At 44.9% G+C, this 18,530-nt stretch overlaps 1 protein-coding gene across 2 annotated transcripts; it reads left to right on the top strand.

The window, feature by feature from the left end:
- The first annotated feature begins 1 nt into the window (after position 1).
- On the top strand, positions 2-16,809 carry ADSL (adenylosuccinate lyase). Of its 2 annotated transcripts, XM_045872481.3 has the most exons (13): positions 7-233; positions 3,910-4,113; positions 6,290-6,334; positions 6,862-6,941; positions 10,256-10,427; positions 10,630-10,676; positions 11,361-11,451; positions 11,875-11,944; positions 12,091-12,238; positions 13,657-13,747; positions 14,387-14,476; positions 14,994-15,170; positions 16,677-16,809. In XM_045872481.3, the coding sequence occupies exons 1-13, from the start codon at positions 63-65 to the stop codon at positions 16,761-16,763; spliced, it is 1,473 nt and encodes a 490-aa protein (XP_045728437.1). In that variant the 5' UTR covers positions 7-62; the 3' UTR covers positions 16,764-16,809. The 2 variants fall into 2 exon arrangements, with proteins under 2 accessions (XP_064446649.1, XP_045728437.1); XM_064590579.1 differs by lacking the exon at positions 3,910-4,113 and having other exon boundaries at positions 2-233.
- Positions 16,810-18,530: the final 1,721 nt, after the last annotated feature.

Raw genomic sequence — 18,530 nt, 5'->3', positions numbered from 1 at the left:
CCCCGGCCTTCCGCTCCCGCCCTCGCTGGCCCTGCGTCCCTTAGCAGGGCAACGTGTTCGGGATGGCCGAGAGAGGCGACCGCGGCGGGCAGCAGGCGGCCTGCGGGCACGACAGCTACCGCTCGCCGCTTGCCTCCCGCTACGCCAGCCCGGAGATGTGCTTCGTGTTTAGCGAAAGGTGCAAATTCCGGACCTGGCGGCAGCTCTGGCTGTGGCTGGCGGAGGCCGAGCAGGTAACGGGCCGCGGGGATGGGGGCCGGGCGGGGAGAGGCGGGCGCGCCCCAGCACGTGCGGGGCTCGGCGACGAGCCTGGGCCTGGCCCCTGGGGCGGCTGCCCCGCTGTTTTCCGCCGAGTATCCCTTTCCTGGGGAGCTGTGGCCCAGGAAGGTCAGGGCAGGAGGGCGACACCTGTTGCTTCCCTTGGTTTTTTTTTGTTTTTAATTTTATGTGTTTATTTGACTGAGAGAGACACAGCGAGAGAGGGCACACAAGCAGGGGGAGCGGGAGAGGGAGAAGCAGGGAGCCCGATGCGGGGCTCGATCCCAGGACCCTGGGACCATGACCTGAGCCGAAGGCAGACGCCCAACGACTGAGCCACCCAGGCGCCCCGCCTCCCTGGTTTTGACTCACGGAGGGTTAGAGACGCGGAGGAGGCGGAGAGAAATGCACGCTGTGGTTTTAAGGGTTTATCTTGGCCATTCCTGCAGGAATACTCTGCTGACCACGGACACTGAGCGCTCGTTACGTGCTGTTGTGCGACTCTGATTTCTTTACACATCTTTTCCCGTTTAACCCATAAAGACTTGGCGAACTAAGTGGTGCTTTTCCCACATTATATGGGAGAGATCAAGCCTCAGTGATAGCCAAGCGCATTATTTGCACGTAACCATTAATAGCAGAACCTGGGTGTGAACCTGGGTTCAATGCAGAGCCTGAGCACTGAGCCACTTTGTTTTCCACAGTGCCTCAATGTAGTTAGTGACAGGACTGTCACTACAAAACTCATGTTTCCTAGGCCACTACTTCCGCTCCACTCGGCTGCGTTTTCCTTTCTAGGGAGGGAAAATCAGGGTAGGGGATTGTTAGATGGGATTTCTGGAGTCCTTTATAAGAGCTGCATAGAGAGCTATTTAGGTCAACGCTTTCAGAAATGGCTCCAGAGGGGCCTTCCCAGAGGAGTTGAAGGAAACTGAAGGTGATCCAGAGAGCTATAAAGTTTCAGAGGAAAATGCCACAAGAGGCAAGATGGCCGTGTCCTCTCAAAGGGCATCAGTAAACTTGGAAACAATCTGAGCACGTGCCTGGGACCAAGGTACAGCTGAACTCCCCAAACAGAAAACTCTTCCTAGATTTGCCCCCTCCCCATCACTGTGCTCAAGAAAATTAAGTGACATAATAATAGTGGACACACTTATCATGTCTACTATGTGCCAGGCACTGTCTTAAGACCTTGCATATTAATGGCTCATTAACCCTCAAAACAACCCTATGGTAAGTACTATTTTACAGATGTTTGACAGATGATGGAATGGAGACACAGAAAGACTTCATAAACTATTGGCTTAGATAACAGTAATGGGTAGAAAAGGACATTAATAGGGTGTTGTAGTTTATCATGTACTGGCACGTACTCTTTTCTCTTTCGTATGATACTCCATTATATAGATGAGGGTAGGGGCATTCAAAGACTTTGCAGGATCACCATAGCTAGGAAACGTCTTCTAGCTGGAATTGAAATGTAGAGTTGTCTGAATATGCATTCTTTCCTCTGCCCAGTCAGCACGTTGTCTGAAATGCATACAGTTTTGGTATAATCTGCTTTTGGATTATCTGTTAGGGTGTCAGAATTAGCATAAACTGCGTAATAATTTAGTAGTTAAGAAAAAAAATTGAATAAGAGATGATGAGGAATGCGGAAAAGCAGGAGTCGGGGATGCATTTTAACAAGATGCATTGCTTGGGGTAGGGAGCAGTTTGGCCACACTGCCCCCTGCTGCTTTGCTTTGGGAGGAGCCCTGAGATACCCCCTCTACTGTCTAACAATCCAACGCAGCCTTGCCCATATGGCTACTGAGCTCTTGAAATTTGGCTAGTGTGACTGAGGAACTGAATTTTTAATTTTAATTTCAATCAGTTTAAATGTAAATAGCCACATCTGGCAAGTAGCTACCGTCTTGAGCAAGACAGGCCTAAGATGCAAGATCCTCCCCAGGGCCAAGGCTTGGGAGTTTCAAAGAGAGGTTTGAATGAATTTCACCAATCTGTATATTCAGCACTTGAACCCAGGGTTCTGAGCTGCCTATGGGCTGGAAGCAGTTTTTTGACAGCCCGATTTTTCCAGTGATGGATGAATGTAAGATGTTTATGTGTTTATTTTCTCAATAATGTCCTGCAGTGGTTTTCAAAAACGTTTTACTGAGTTTGCTGTACATAATTTGTTGGCAAAACCACTTACAGCATTCTTAATTTTCATTTCTATAAGTAACTCCATCTGGGTCAAATGTAAAGTTTTGGCCTGGATCCCAACACTTTGGGCACTTAGAGGCCAAGCACTAAGGGGTAAGCAATAAATACAACAAACTCTCCTCTTATGGCGTATACATTCTAGGGGGAGGGACAGGCTAACACATTTGTAAAAATGTCATGTGGTGATAAGTGCTGTAAATAAACTTAGGTTAAAGGGATAGATAAATGACATATAAGAAGGATGTTTCATATTGGAGTCAGGAAAGATCTCTTTGAGAAGATGACATTTGAGCCCAGAGACCAAAACGTGTGAGCCAGGCAGAGATATAAGGGTAGAGGGAACAAAGATCAGAATTACATTGTTGTATATTTTGGTATTTACTTAGAATGTAATTTACATTATCCATTAAGAAAATCATACCCTCAGATGCCTGGGTGGCTCAGTTAAGTGTCTGCCTTCAGCTCAGGTCAGGATCCCAGCGTCCTGGCTCAGCGGGGAGTCTGCTTCTCCCTCTGCCCCCCCACTCACACTCGCTTGAGTGCTCTCTCTCAAAAATAAATAAATAATTTTTTAAAAAAGAAAATCATGCCCTCCAGGGCGTCTGGGTGGCTCAGTTGGTTGGGCATCTGACTCTTGGTTTCAGCTTGGTGGTGATCTCAGGGTAGTGGGATCAAGCCCTGCCTGGCGCTTCACACTCTGCACACTCCGCTTGGGATTCTTCTCCCTCTGTCCCTCCCCGTGCACGTGCGTGCCCCCCAAAATAAATAAATAAAATCTTTTTTTTTTTTAAGGTTTTATTTATTTGAAAGAGGGTGAGCGAGAGAGAGAGCATGAGGGGGAGGGGGAGAAGCAGATTCCCCTGCTGAGCAGGGAGCCCGATGCGGGGCTTGATCCCAGGACCCTGGGATCCTGACCTGAGCTGAAGGCAGTTGCTTAACTGACTGAGCCACAAAACAATACCTCGAGGTACATTTCCTCTGCAATGTAGACCCTTAACTCCCCTCTCCTTTTCTGACATCAGTGGGCTATCCTTTTTAAAATATGAATGTGTAAAATCTTAAAAAAGAAAACGTGCCCTCCTCTCTATATACTTTTAGTTGCCCCAAATTTTATTTTTATTTTTTTCTAAAGATTTATTGATTTATTTTAGAGTATGTACAAGCCAGGGTGGGGTGGGGATCAAAGGGAGACAAGCAGACTCCCCCACTGAGCAGGGATCCTGTCGCCAGGCTCAGTCCCAAGACCCTGAGGTCATGACCTGAGCTGAAATCAAGAGCTGGCGTGGCTCAGTTGGCTGAGCTACCCAGAGCCCTGCCCCAAATTTTAATTTAAGAATTGGGAGGTGGGGCATAAATGCTAACATGAACCAGTTTTTTTCTCAGTGTCACTTCAAGTCGTCGTGACACTTGAGGTTATTTTATTTTGTTTTGCCTGTTCTGTAGACATTGGGTTTGCCTATCACAGATGAACAAATCCAGGAGATGAAATCAAACCTGGACAACATCGACTTCAAAATGGCAGCTGAGGAAGAGAAGCAGTTACGACATGATGTGATGGCTCACGTGCACACGTTTGGTCACTGCTGCCCGAAAGCTGCTGCCGTAATTCATCTTGGCGCCACCTCCTGCTATGTTGGAGACAATACAGTAGGAGCCTGTTGTTTTGTTTCCACTTAGGACGTGGTCTTCATAATGGAATTATAAATTTTATGTGATTTTGTCTAATTTTAGGAAGTGACTCCGTAGATCTTTAGTTTTAAGGCCATCTTAAACTTGGGAATCTTCTGCTTTTGTTATCCTTCCAATCTAAACTATAAGCCCCTAATGACCTCCATAATATAAGACTGGCAGATACAGTTTATGCATTGGTTGGTTGGATATAAGTCAAGGTCTTAGTGTTTTAGTGGCAAGGTAATTGTCCAGAGGGATTTTCTTTCTAAAGTCCTTTATAACTCATTGCTGTAACTTCTGAAAAAAAAAAAAAAAAAAAAAAAGAATTGCATTGTGATTCTTACACAAAACACTTAATTGTAGGCAGAGCAGCTTATCGTCCAACATGAAAAAGTAATATCGCATTTTCCTAAGAGTTTACTAGGTGCTTGGCAGTATTCTGAGCATTTTGTATGTAGTACTTCATTTATTCACAACAACCAAAAGAGAGGTGCTTTTATCTCCATTTTTCAACAGCTTCTTGAGGTGTAGTTTATATACCATAAATTTCCCCATCTTAAATGTGCAGCTCAGTGAGTTTTAGTTAATTGATACAGTTCAACCTTCACTACACTCGGTTTTATGGCACATCCCTCACTCTAAGAAGTTCTCGTGCCTGTTTGCTTCTGTCCCCACGCAAACAACCGTTGACCTGCTTTCCTTCTCTGTAGTTTTGCCTTTTCTGGTAACGTCCTATAAATGGAATCAGAGTATGGAGTCTCTCGGATCTGGCTTTATGATCCCTGTCTCACGCATGAGGACACGGGAGAGGTTGAAGAACTTGCCTAATGTCACACAGCTAGAAAGGATGTAGGCCCAGGAGGAATGCCTCCAAAGCTGTGCTCTTAATCACACTGTGCCCGGGGACCAGAAGTTCCATCTCCAGGGTCCAACTCAGAAAGAAGCACTAATTTTTTTTTTTTTTTTTAAGATTTTATTTATTTATTTGACAGAGAGAGACACAGTGAGAGAGGGAACACAAGCAGGGGGAGTGGGAGAGGGAGAAGCAGGCTTCCTGCGGAGCAAGGAGCCCGATGCGGGGCTCGATCCCAGGACCCTGGGATCATGACCTGAGCCGAAGGCAGACGCTTAACGGCTGAGCCACCCAGGCGCCCCAAGAAGCACTAATTTTTAAGTTGCCCCAAATACTTGTAGTCTCAAGTGGTACATAATTAAAGGCAGCTGTGTGTAATTGGCGACTCAAATAATGGAAGAACAACAATCCCCTCACATGGAATGTACTTTTTTTTTTTTTTTTTAACACGTACCCAGTGTGTAGTTGGGCTCAGCAATTACTGTCTCATGTGAATTGCCTGAAATACATCCCCTATTTCCCTCAAGAACAGCTGCAAATTTCCTAAACCTTGATTTTCTGGTTCATGTCTTTTTTGTTGTTGTTAGCAATGATAGACGTGCACAAAGGAGGGGAAACTAATGGAATGTTCCTCCTGGAAGCTTCTCAGAGACTCAGGCATTCCTCTTTGGGAAGGTCTAGAGCTTGTTGACCTGGACATCCTCAAAGTATTCAGGATGGAAGTTTGCCCTATGACTATTTTCCAGTCATTTTAGATACCATGTACATTGGCCTTTGGGGGCATAAGGGTTTTGTTCCTCGGAGATCCCAGAAGTACTGCTGTCTAGGTTGATGTGCCTTTTTTTTTTTTAAGATTTTATTTATTTATTTGATAGAGAGATAGCGAGAGCAGAAACACAAACAGGGGGAGTGGGAGAGGGAGAAGCAGGCTCCCTGCTGAGCAGGGAGCCCGACATGGGGCTCGATCCCAGGACCCTGGGGGAGTGGGAAAGGGAGAAGCAGGCCTCCCGCCGAGCAGGGACCCCAACGTGGGGCTCAATCCCAGGACTCTGGGATCATGACCTGAGCCGAAGGCAGACGCTTAATGACTGAGCCACCCAGGCGTCCCAGTTGGTGTGCTTTTAAAACCGTAATCTGAAAATAACAACTGTATTAGGATATCTGGCTTGCACAGAGGGTTGCTCATAGTGAGGTAGGTGGCTGACTGAGAAGCCCAGTTGTGATGGCCAAAAAGTGTTATGTAATATGATTGTTTGGGCAAAGCTGTTTAATGTGAGACCACTGCATTTTCTTTTGCAGGACCTGATTATTCTTAGAAACGCATTTGACCTGCTTTTGCCAAAGGTAAGGAGTTGGCAGCAGTCTCCTGTCAGCCCTGAGTTCCCTATGATAGGAGATGGGCACCACTTCGGAATAAATCAGTGCAACGTGACTATAAATAGATTATCTTTTATTCAGACAAATGATCCTATATCTGATCTGTAGAACTAATTAATTGTCTCTTTTTGGGTTAAAATGCTCTAAGCAAATCCTTTTTAAAACATAGCCTTTTAAATGAAGGAAGTTACCAGTGGCTTGTTGTTGGAATAGGTGGGTCACATTTGTGACTTTGTCCTTTTTTCTGCATGAGCACATAAGTGGTCTTAAAATTGTGTGGAAAAAGTTCATAACTCTTTAGGTAGTCAACTCAGTTTTCAAACGTTGATTGCTCTGAACTCATCAAGGCACTTTGGGATACAAAGATGAAGATAGGCCTCTGCCTTCCACAGGCTGGACATCTAATTTTATATTAAATTGTCTAAAAGTTTAGCTCCTGATTATGTAACGAGCTCACCCTGAACTCATTTTTCACTACGTGGTCTTTCTTACAGCTTGCTAGAGTGATCTCTCGGCTTGCTGACTTTGCTAAGGAACGAGCCGATCTTCCCACCTTAGGTTTCACACATTTTCAGTAAGTGATATGATTACTTCTTGGGACTTGGGCTAGTCTGTGTGCATTTCTTCAGTTTCCCTTCTCCATAGAAGCCTGGAGGTGAAGAATCTCAAAACACAGTGTAAGCAAATAACTTGGGATGCTTATGAGGAATGAACCTTGTCCCTACCTTAAAAGCTATAGTAGTAAGAGTTCATTTGGGGGACATGGGGAAATATGGATCAAGAGCCTTAGGAAGTATTCATGCTCCTTGATTTAGTGATTCCATTTTTAAGACTCTATCCCAAGGAAGTAATTAAATTATGCAAATAGCCTTATATACAAAGATCTTTGCTAAAATAGTAGTTTTATAGTAAGCACTGGAAACAATCTAAATGTCCACAATAAGAGAATAACTAAATAAGGTATAGTATATAGTATATTCATAGGCAGGAATAATACATAGCCATTAAAATGATGCTTGTAAGACTAACATCATGGAAATATGCTTAGGTTAATGTTATGGGATAAGGACAGCATATAAATTGTACAAAGATTGGAAGAAATTACACCAAGATGTAAATATTGATTTCTCTTGTTTATGGGATAGTAGGATAATTAAACTTTTCCCTATATTTTGTATTTTTAAAATGTGCAAGTATTTTTATGATTATCAAATAAAATCCTTTTTGAAAGCAGAGAATGTCATTTTTGGAATGCTAGTAGCAAACTTCTAATGATATTTCAGTAGTGGTGTGTTAGCATCTGCCTTATATTTTGATGCGGTATTGCTATGGCCACAAGGATTTTTTTTTTTTAAGAGAGAGAGAGAGAGCAAGAGAGAGAGCAGGAGCAGGGGAAGAGGGAGAAGCAGGCTCCCCGCCGAGCCAGGAGCCCGATGCGGGGCTCGATCCCAGGACCCTGGGATCATGACCCAAGCCGAAGGCAGACGCCCAACCGACTAAGCCACCCAGGCGCCCCGGCAATAAGGATATTATCTCCTATAATTTAGGAAAGGCTGTTGACTTTAATCTTCCTCAAAGTTAGGGCCTGCATTTACTGGTAGCAGAAACCTGAAGAAATTGTTCATGAGAGGGGCGCCTGGGTGGCTCAGATGGTTAAGCATCTGCCTTCGGCTCAGGTCATGATCCCAGGGTCCCCGGGATCGAGCCCCACATGGGGCTCCCTGCTAAGTGGGGAGCCTGCTTCTCCCTCTCCCTCTGCCCTCCCCCTGCTTGTGCTCTCTCACTCTCTCTGTTAAATAAATAAATAAAATCTTTAAAAAAAAAAAAATTGTTCATGAGGAGTCAGTGTGCAGTTTATAGGGGTTGGCCATGACCAATGTTGCCTTCTGCTGACTCCCTAGTATTACCTGAGTTGCAACTCCTCTTCCTCTCCTGTGAGTATTGGAGAGTGCGCAGAGAATGCATGCATCCCAGTATTCCTTTGGGTATAGGGTGATGAGGGTATCTGCTGCCACAGTTAGCAGGCGTTAGGCACTCAGAAAATGGTATGATGCATAGGTATCACCTCAATTTAGGTCAGCTCCTGCATTTAAAAAGAAGCAGCTTTGGGGCACCTGGCTGGTTCGGTCAGTAGAGCGTGCGACTCTTGGTCTCAGGGTTGTGAGCTCAAGCCCCATGTTGAGCGTGAAGCCTACTTAAAAAAAAGAGGGGTGCCTGGGTGGCTCAATCGATTAAGCAGCTGACTCGATTGTGGCTTAGGTCATGATCTCAGGGTCCTGGTATCCAGCCCTGCATCGGGCTCCCTGTTCTCTCCCTTCCTCTCAAATAAATAAATCTTTTAAAAAGGGAGGGAGGGGAAGCAGCTTTATTGAGATATAATTCACATACCATAAAATTCACCCTCTTTAAGTCTACAATGAGTGGTGATTTTTTTTTTTTAAGATTTATTTATTTTAGCGTGAACTGAGGGAGGTGCAGAGGGAGAGAGAATCTCAAGCAGACTCCCTGCTGAGCACAGAGCCTGATACGGGGCTTAATCCCATGACCTGAGCTGACATCAAGAGTCGGGTGCCCAACTGACTGAGCCACTCAGGCATCCCTAATTAGTGGTTTTTAGTACATTTACAGAATTACACAGTCACCAGTACATAATTTCAGAATATTTCCATCACCCTTCAAAAAAACCCATACCCATGTAGCAGTCACCCCTATTCCCCCCTTAACTGTCCCCTGGCAATCACTATCTATTTTCTGTCAATGGATTTGCCTCTTCTGGACATTTTATTTAAATAGAGTCATACAATATTCATCTTGTTATGACTGCCTTTATTCACTTAGTGTAATGTTTTCAGTGTTCACATTGTAGCATGTAGAGCGCTTCATTTCTTTTTATAGCCAAAATGGTAGATATACCAGATTTTGTTTGTCCGTTCTTCAGTTGATAGACATTTGGGTTGTTTCCACTTTGTGGCTGTCATGTACAATACTGCCATGAACAGATCCATGCAAAGCCATCCATTTATTTCTTTGCTTGTCCCAGTAATCTGTCAGCGAGTTAGCTAGAAAACTACCATGAGATTAATGGGGGGACCTACTGTGGCTCATGGTATGACTTCCTGTTGCCGTCTGTTCATGTCATTAGCCTGATAGAGAAAATCCATCTGGGATGAGCTAGGTCATCTCTTAGAACTCCAACTTTATTGCAGTGTATTCATAATTATATTTTATGTTCAGAAACAGACCAGCAGTAGATCGATTTAGACTTGGGATGGGGAACGAAGCCATCAGCTGTTATAGAGTCCTTCGGTTGTTTTGGGCTTCTCCACAGCATAGCTAGCTTCTCATCAGATCTCCTCAGAGGCTTTCCTTTACTGACAGTCTAGAGTAGCATTCTCCAGTGTCCTCATCATTTTATGTTTTCACATTTCTGACAATCAATAGTTACTTTGTTTACTTGTTTACACCACAGTGTGAGCTCAATTGGTCAGGAACCTTGTCTGTTTTGTTTGCTGTATTTTCAAAACCAAGAACACATTGGATACTTGGCAAATGTTTGTTACATGAGTGTATTTGACTGCCAAAGTCTGGGGACAAACAAAACAGACATTGTCCCTGCCCTTATATTGCCTCTTGATGATAAAGAAAGAACTTTGTTAGGAGACCTTTAGTTTTATAATCATTGAATATTTATAAATGACATTGAATTTCCTTAACTATTATTTGCTCAGACTTCTTAGCTCTGGTTTTGTCTACACGGGTTTCTCTATCTCTTACTTTAATTCTTACCCTTTCCAGGGGTAGCAGTGATTGTTCGAAGAAGCAGTGAAGCTTTTATGAAGTAAGTCCTTGGTTTGAGACTTCTGTGTGTCCTTTTTGGGTCATTTTCAGGCCTGCTCAGCTGACCACAGTTGGGAAACGTTGCTGTCTTTGGATTCAGGATCTTTGCATGGATCTCCAGAACTTGAAACGTGTCCGAGATGACCTGCGCTTCCGGGGAGTGAAGGGCACCACTGGCACTCAGGCCAGCTTCCTGCAGCTCTTCGAGGGAGATGACCAGAAGGTATTCTGAGAGCAGCCGGGGGACATGGAAACTCAGTGGTGAGAGCACCAGAGACAAAGCTGACCTCCAGGATGGGAGGAGAGATTGAGCTTGGGATGAGTGGACTGGAGGGAGTACCAAGGGTTGAAACCTGGGCAGGATGTTGAGATGTTCTCGTACTGGTCACACCTAGATTTCTACAGGGATGTCTTTTTCTTCCAAGGTAGAGCAGCTTGACAAGATGGTGACAGAAAAGGCAGGATTTAAGAGGTAGGTAAATGAGTGTTGGCTTCCTTACTAAGTGATGATGAAGGCCTGTGTTCAGTGTACCTCTTGATTTGACCCTGACTTTTTCTTCCTTAGTTCTTCTACCCATTTCCTTTTATCTCTGGCCAGGGTTTTATTTTCTTACAGTCTAGATTCTATTTTTTTATAGTCTATAAGGAAAAAGAAAGTGTTTACTTCTGAGATGTTTAGAATAGTCTCACCCATGTTGAGGTCCTCCAGGGGGTTCATCTAAATCTGACCATTTCCACTGAGGGCCACAAGGCTTCACCATGGCTTCTTGTTCCAGGCATTTCCATCAGGCTGTGGCAAGACATGGGTACCACAGGCCCACACTTCCTTCTCGGGTCTGGGTATTAGTAAGAAGGGTGGAAGAACAGTTTGTTTCAGAAGCATATTATCAGTGAGGTCGTCTGGGCTCAGTATGACTCAGTATACCAGTGAGACCAAGCTTTTCCTTAAGGTCTGTTTTTGCTCATTTGTTTGACACAGTCACATTTTGAAAAAACACTTTTTTCTTCCCCAGATTTTACTTTTAAGTAATCTCTACACCCAGTGTGGGGCTCAAACTTAAACAACCGTGAGATCAAGAGTTGTGTGGTCCGCCAATTGAGCCAGCCAGGTGCCCCTGGAATATTTTCACTTATGATTCTCTCCTATTACTTTTAGGGCTTTCATTATCACCGGACAAACCTATACACGAAAAGTGGATATTGAGGTGCTCTCTGTGCTGGCTAGCTTGGGAGCATCTGTGCACAAGGTGAGCGGTGGTAGCAGTTTGTGGGGGTCGGGCTGAGAGCTTTGCACACCACAGACAGATGGAATTGGCCTCAGACTTTTATTTAGTCCTATCTCGAGATGTCAAGCTTCATTTTCACCATCTGGGGGTCTGTAGGTGACACTTCTTAAATTAAGGTGGTTAAAAGACAGGACAAGCTCCAGCGTTCTCATCAAAGCTCATCTTGCATTGTCTTTCCTTGCTGTCTTCAGCAACGTTTCACACAAGTGTTTCCATGCTCCCTTACTTGTTATCCCCGCTCTTCAGGAGCCAGGAGAAGTCTAAGTGATGTTCTCTGGGAGCTTTTGGAGAGGACGTGCTCACCTCCTTCATCAGTCTAGCCCCTGCTCCCAGAGTCCCGTGTACCAGCAGCGTGGGATGATGCCTGTGGCCCTTTCCCCCCAGATTTGCACCGACATACGACTCCTGGCAAACCTCAAGGAGATGGAAGAACCCTTCGAAAAACAGCAGATTGGTGAGTGTTCTGTGAAGACGTGGGAGCACCGCAGAGATGCTGGGAGGCCTGTGGGCATGTGTTAATAGCTCACCCAGCAACGTGCTCGGGCACTCACTGTCCTCTGAAGTCTCTCTGCCTTTGCTTCTCCTCCTTGTCCGGGGCAGGCTCCAGTGCGATGCCGTACAAGCGGAACCCTATGCGCTCAGAGCGGTGCTGCGGCCTTGCCCGTCACCTGATGACCCTGATCATGGACCCGCTGCAGACGGCGTCTGTGCAGTGGTTTGAGCGCACGTTGGATGATAGTGCCAATCGGTCAGTAGAAGGGGGATGCTACATATAGCAAGTGGGGGGGAGGACCAGAGAGGAGCCTGGAAGCAGAAGGAGGTTTTGAGCATCTGTGCATTTTCTCCTTGTCCCCACAGAGCCTGGAGTCTAGCAGGGAGGCAAGAACATAAAACAGTGTGATGCGTGTTAGGATCAGAGTGTGTACAAGATAATCTCTGTGGGAGCTAAGATGGGGGGAGTAGTGGTGGAGGAGTCAGGGAATGCTTCACAGAGGAAGTGATGCTCTAAGACTCAAGAAATAATAGGCTTTTTTGTTGTTGTTGTTGTTGTTTTAAGATTGTATTTATTTATTTATTTGAGAGAGAGCGAGAGAGCATGAGCAGAGGGCAGGGCAGAGGGAGAATTAGGCTCCCCACCGAGCAGGGAGCCCGACCGGGGCTTGATCCCAGGACCCTGAGATCATGACCTGAGCCGAAGGCAGACGCTTAACCAGCTGAGCCAGCTAGGCACCCCTATCCTGTACTTTTTAAAAGCAGTTTCACGTTACTATGATTTGCTTGTATTGTACTAGGATCTGAAAAGGATACATAGTTAAAGCTAGCTCTCTGGGATTTGTGTGTAATCTAGGGAATAAGACATTGATGGAAGGGCGCCTGGGTGGCTCAGTCATTAACGCGTTTGCCTTCAGCTCAGGTCATGGTCCCAGGGTCCTGGGATCGAGCCCCGCATCGGGCTCCCTGCTCAGCGGGAAGCCTGCTTCTCCCTCTCCCACTCCCCTTGCTTGTGTTCCCTCTCTCGCTGTGTCTCTCTCTGTCAAATAAATAAATAAAATCTTAAAAAAAAAAAAAAAAGACATTGATGGAAATAAGATGTGTGAACTCATTCAGGAGTCAGCCGTTGAATACTTCTCGGCAGGGCGTGACCTAATCAGATGTGCCCGCTAAAACACCCTGTAACAATTTGGAGAATTTTTTAAAAATCCCAAGTCCACACTGGCATAGTGGCCATGTGATCAGAGGAAGGATATGGGTATAAAATCAGGGGCAGATTGGCTGGCCTTGGTGGTGGACTGCAGTGAGAATTAAGATCAGTGATGGGGTGCTAGTGCCATTTACTGAGACAGGAGCCACAGGGAGAAGAACAGTGGGTTTGACATGTGAGCAGGAAGCAGTGGAAAAGTGGCTGAGTCCAGTTTGGGATCAACCAGGTCAAGCTCTACAATGGGGTATATGATCTGGCACATAAGCAGGTGGCCTGGACAAGGGGTAATAGATTTGAAGGTCATCAGGATACTGGGGTAGCTGAAGTCATGAGATTAAAGGAAGTTGTCAAGTAGTACATGTAACGTGACAAGTCAGTGAGGCAGCTTCTGGGGACACACCCTACATTTCACTCAAATTGATACTTGTTTAAAGAGATAACTGAATTGGATGTTTGTTTTCCAGACGTATCTGTTTGGCTGAGGCATTTCTCACTGCAGATACGATATTGAATACACTGCAGAACATTTCTGAAGGATTGGTGGTGTACCCTAAAGTAAGAAGCCTCAATTAAAAAACAAAATATTAGGGAGGGGGGTTGGCATGTGGAAGGGGGAGTGTAATCTTTTCCTGCTCTGGAGTGAGTATGTTTGGGGAGCTGCATCCTGGTCCAGTAGGAGTTCTTCCCAACCAGAGCTCATCCCGAAGGTTGTGACGTAAGCTCTAGAGAACTAACCCTGGAATCCATAGACACGTTTATAAAAAAGAGAAAAGGAAGTACTTTGAATTGGCTTACACTATTTATGGGCATGATTTATCAGCTCTGGTGTGACTCTCAGAGCAGATGATTTCCTTTGCCTGTTTTTAAGTACCTGAGGCAGATGGGTTCATTTCCATTATATCCTTGGCTCTTGAGGTTGGGCACTGAAATTTTAACAATTTAGAAATCTTTCCAGTGAAGCAACTTTTCAAAGTTTCTTTAAATCAGTGTTCCTTTTTTAAATCAAAATAATACTTTGGATTAGAAAGAAAACTGAAAAATACAGTGTGGATGAAAACGATCCATTCTACTCTCAGTCTTCATAAATATGATAGTTTATGTCCTTGTGTGCATTTTGTGGGTCACAGTGGATCTCTTACTGTGTGTGTGATTTTGTAACCTTGCGCCATCTTCATCCTGCATTCATTCTTCTAGGTGATTGAGCGGCGCATTCGGCAAGAGCTGCCTTTCATGGCCACGGAGAACATCATCATGGCCATGGTGAAAGCTGGGGGTAACCGCCAGGTTTGTTAACCCCTCATGCTCCTGGATAAGTGGAAAGTGCACCTTTAGTCCTGTTCTCCTCCCTTAAGGAGAATGAAAGCATTTCTGTCATCACCCTCAGTCATGGTAGTGGTACAGAGCAGTGACCATATTCTGCCGTAGAACAGGCTTGTCTCTGGAGGGTGATCGTGGTGAACTTGGCTTGTTACGAGTGAATCACTTAGTCACCTGTAGAAAAGGTCCACTCTTAGTGAAGGAATTAGGTCTGAATTTCCAATAGGAAATGATGGGAGGTGGGCAGGACACAAGAGCACACGGTTTGTGAGGCTTTGGAGGGGCCAGTGCAAGATGGGCATTTACTTCAGGCTAATCCTAGGATATGGTCAGAGGGTCAAGATCTTGGAGTCAGACTGCGAGGGGAACCACCTCAGCCCTGAAGGGCTTTGTGTACCAGCGTGGATGTGGTGTTGGATGACTTCTTAAGATGTTAAAATGCCCTCTTCGTAAATGAACCAACAACACTTCACTGTCTTCCCAGGATTGCCATGAGAAAATCAGAGTGCTTTCCCAGCAGGCAGCTGCTGTGGTCAAGCAGGAAGGGGGTGACAATGACCTCATAGAGCGAATCCAGGCTGATGCCTACTTCAGTCCCATTCACTCCCAGTTGGACCATCTACTGGATCCTTCTTCGTTTACAGGTCGTGCATCCCAACAGGTAAGCACCAGAACACTTCAGAGCTCTGTAAGCCTCCCCAACTGCTCTCTTTTTTTAAATTTTTAAATTTTTATTTTTTAATTTTTTTTTGAGAGAGAGAGCTTGTGGGAGTGGGGGCTGGGGCGGGGCAGAGGGAGAGGGAAGAGTCTTAAGCAGGCTCCGCACCCAGCGTGAAGCCCAACTCGGGGCTCGATCTCATGACCCTGAGATCATGACCTGAGCCCAAATAAAGAGTCGGATGCTTAACTGAGCCACCCATGTGCCCCCGAAATGCCCTCTCTTTACACTACTGGGCTGCAGAACCTGGAATACTGTCTTTAATGTTTCTACTTTTATAGGAGGTATGATGAGAATGAGGCTAGTCAGAAAGAATTCAGAGCAGCCTGAAAAAAAAAAATTTGGAGCAGGCTGAAATGTGAAGATTTGGTTGTTTTGAGCTGTCTTAAGTATTTCCCCCTGTGGATTTCTCTGAATTCTGGTCTGGAGCATGTGGTATAATGGACAAAGATTGGATTTTACCCTCAGGTAGATCATTCAGGTTCATTCCTGACTTCTGGCTTTAAAGGCTGACAGGATAAGAATACATATCTCACAGGCTGGTAGTTATATGGATTAAAAGGCCTAGCACAGTGCTTGGTGCATAGTAAGTATTCAATAAATGTCATTTTCCCTCTTGGCCTTCTGGAGACCACAAGACCTAATTCAAAAACATTTATGAGTGCAGACTAGATGCTCAGTATGTATTCGGATACTGTGCTTCATTCTGGGGCTCAGAACTTAGTGGTGAAGGCTTATAAAGAGATCATTATAGTACTAAGCAGTACCTGCAGGAATTGCGGGAAGCATATTCTTTGGGATCACAAAGGAGGAGTAGAATAGCCCTAAAATAGGAGAGGTCGGGAAAGGCTTCTTGGAAGACTTGACATCTGAGCTGAATCTTAGGGACAAGTAAGAGTTGGCAAATACATAGTCCAACATGGGAGAAAAACTACAATCGTGTGAATGTTGCTGGAGCAGCAAGTGCCAGAAGTAGTTATAGGATTTCAAGTTGGAAGACAAACTGCAGGTAGAAGACCAGCAAGGAAGCTGCTGCAGAAGGCCGCGCAGTAGATGACGGGGCTGTTGAGCCAAGGTGGTGGTAGATCCAGATGAGGGGAGAGATTTCGGGGCTGTTTAGGGAGTTAGTCACTTGGCAGCTGGTTGAATGAGGAGGAGGGAAGAAGCAGTGATGATTTTAGCTTGGAGAACTGGGTGGGCAATGGGGAGACCAACGGAAAGAACAGGCTGGGCTGGTTTGTGGAGAAGCACATGTGGGCATGGTGGGTTGAACTGCCTTGGTCTAGGGACAGATTTCTGACAGGCAGTTGAGAAAAACAGAATTTCAGTGGTGGAGTAAGAGCTTTATCAAATTATTTCTCGGTGATAAAAACTGACATTGAAAAAAGCATTATCAAACTTACATCTTTATATTTTTCTTTGTCTTACATTTGCTTTCCTCTTTGGCAGGTGCAGAGATTCTTAGAAGAGGAGGTATATCCCCTGCTGAAACCATATGAAAGTGTAATGAAGGTGAAAGCAGAATTACGTCTATAGAATTGGAAAGAATTAAACAAGAAGTCGTTGGCTTCGTTAACTTTTATTGCCGAGTCTTGGAAAATGTTATTCTAATGCCTTCTTTTACCTCAAGACCTGTTACCTTAAATTGATAACAGCACTTTTTTGTTTACACGGTGCTTTCACATTTCTTAAGGTTTACAATGCAGAAATAAATTACGTTGGGGCGCCTGGGTGGCTCAGTCGGTTAAGCGTCTGACTCTTGATTTTGGCTCAGGTCATGATCTCAGGGTTGTGAGATGGAGCCCCGTGGGCATCAGGCTCAGTGCTGGGTGTGGGACCTTAAGATTCTCCCTCTTCCTCAGCCCCTCCCCACCTCTCCCTGCTCTCTCTCTCTTTAAAAAAGAGAAAAAGAAAAAAATTACGTTGAGTTGGACTCTGTTTTCTACAGCAACACAGCCTGTAGTTCATAGTTTGCTCTGTTCTTTCAGGCATGGTGTCCAGCCAGCCTAGTTTCACATGCTCACTTGATTGTGAGGGAGTAAGCAAACTGGCCCTCTCATCTGATAATTTGATGAGATCAAATTGGTAAATTTGATCTGTGTCTAGCAAAATAACTGGACTCTGATTCAGTATGGTTGGATACCTTTGGTATCCAGTTATGTTTTGCCAGAATATATAATGAAAGTCAGAGCTACAGTAAATTTTCAGGCTTACTCAGCTCAAGTTGTACCCAAACTCACTTTATCTTTTGGTAAAGCTTGTATGTCGGAGAAATGCTAATTGGGTCTGTTGATTTCATCAGGGCATTTGACAATCTTTAATCCTGGTTACACAGATTGATAGGTGATTGAACCAGCTGTAGCCAAAGAAGATCATTAGGAAGGAGAGCACTGGTGTTAGTCCACAGACCTCTGTCCTTAGCCCTGTGCAATTCTACATATTGTTTCAGCATAGATGAAAATGAAGAAAGTGTATTTATCAGATTTGCAGATAACACAGAACTAGGACAATTAACTGATACATGTATTTGGTAAGATAACTAAAATTTTATCTAACCTAAAGTAGATTGAAATGATGTGGCCAAAACTAAGAAGAAAAAATTAAGATAAATGTAAGTAAATTAGGCTTAAACTCCACTGTAGTCTTACTGTTCCACACCCATGGCATTATGTTCCATTTTGGACACCCAGTCTGAGGAACAGAGATAAACTAGAGAGCCAACCTCCAAAGGAGACCTTGTCCTATGAGGAGTGGCGAAGGAATGTTAGGGCACTTCATCCTTTAAGAGAAAACTTGTCAGCGCTTCAAATACCACTTTGAGGGAGAAGAGTGACTTAGGTAGCTGTTGTCTCAAGAGACACAATTTTTATTTTATTTTATTTATTTGACAGCACAAGCAGGGGGAGCAGCAGGCAGAGAGAGAAGCAGGCTCCCCATGGAGTAAGGAGCCCAATTTGGGACTTGATCCCAAGACCCTGGGATCATGACCTGAGCTAAAGGCAGACGCTTAACTGACTGAGCCACCCAGGCATCCCCCCAAGAGACACAATTGAGACCCATACCCATTGTTGAGAGGCTGGTTTGGGCCCAGACAGTGAAGCTGCCATGAGTTAGTGATTCTCCCTCTACCCCACCACATTCTTTCCCTTCAGCTCAATCAGAAGCCAGACTACCTAGTTGTCAGGAATGGGAATGTTGAGAGGGAAGAGAGGCTGAGTTGACTCCAACCATACACAATCAAAGGTAGTCTGGAGTAAAGAGCTCAACCTATTGGAAAGGAGACTAGGAGACAATCCTTGAAAC

Source organism: Mirounga angustirostris, unplaced genomic scaffold (assembly GCF_029215605.1).
Source record: "Mirounga angustirostris isolate CCGP_5_RB_7025 unplaced genomic scaffold, mMirAng1.0.hap1 SCAF_5, whole genome shotgun sequence".
Taxonomy (NCBI): Eukaryota; Metazoa; Chordata; class Mammalia; order Carnivora; family Phocidae; genus Mirounga; species Mirounga angustirostris.
This window is presented reverse-complemented; position numbering and strand designations above follow the sequence as displayed.

Coding starts and splice junctions, on each gene's coding strand:
- ADSL (XM_045872481.3), top strand. CDS start 63: ATGGCCGAGAGAGGCGACCGCGGCGGGCAGCAGGCGGCCTGCGGGCAC. Junction 6,335..6,861: donor TTGACCTGCTTTTGCCAAAG/GTAAGGAGTTGG, acceptor TCTTTCTTACAG/CTTGCTAGAGTGATCTCTCG. Junction 11,452..11,874: donor TGGGAGCATCTGTGCACAAG/GTGAGCGGTGGT, acceptor CTTTCCCCCCAG/ATTTGCACCGACATACGACT.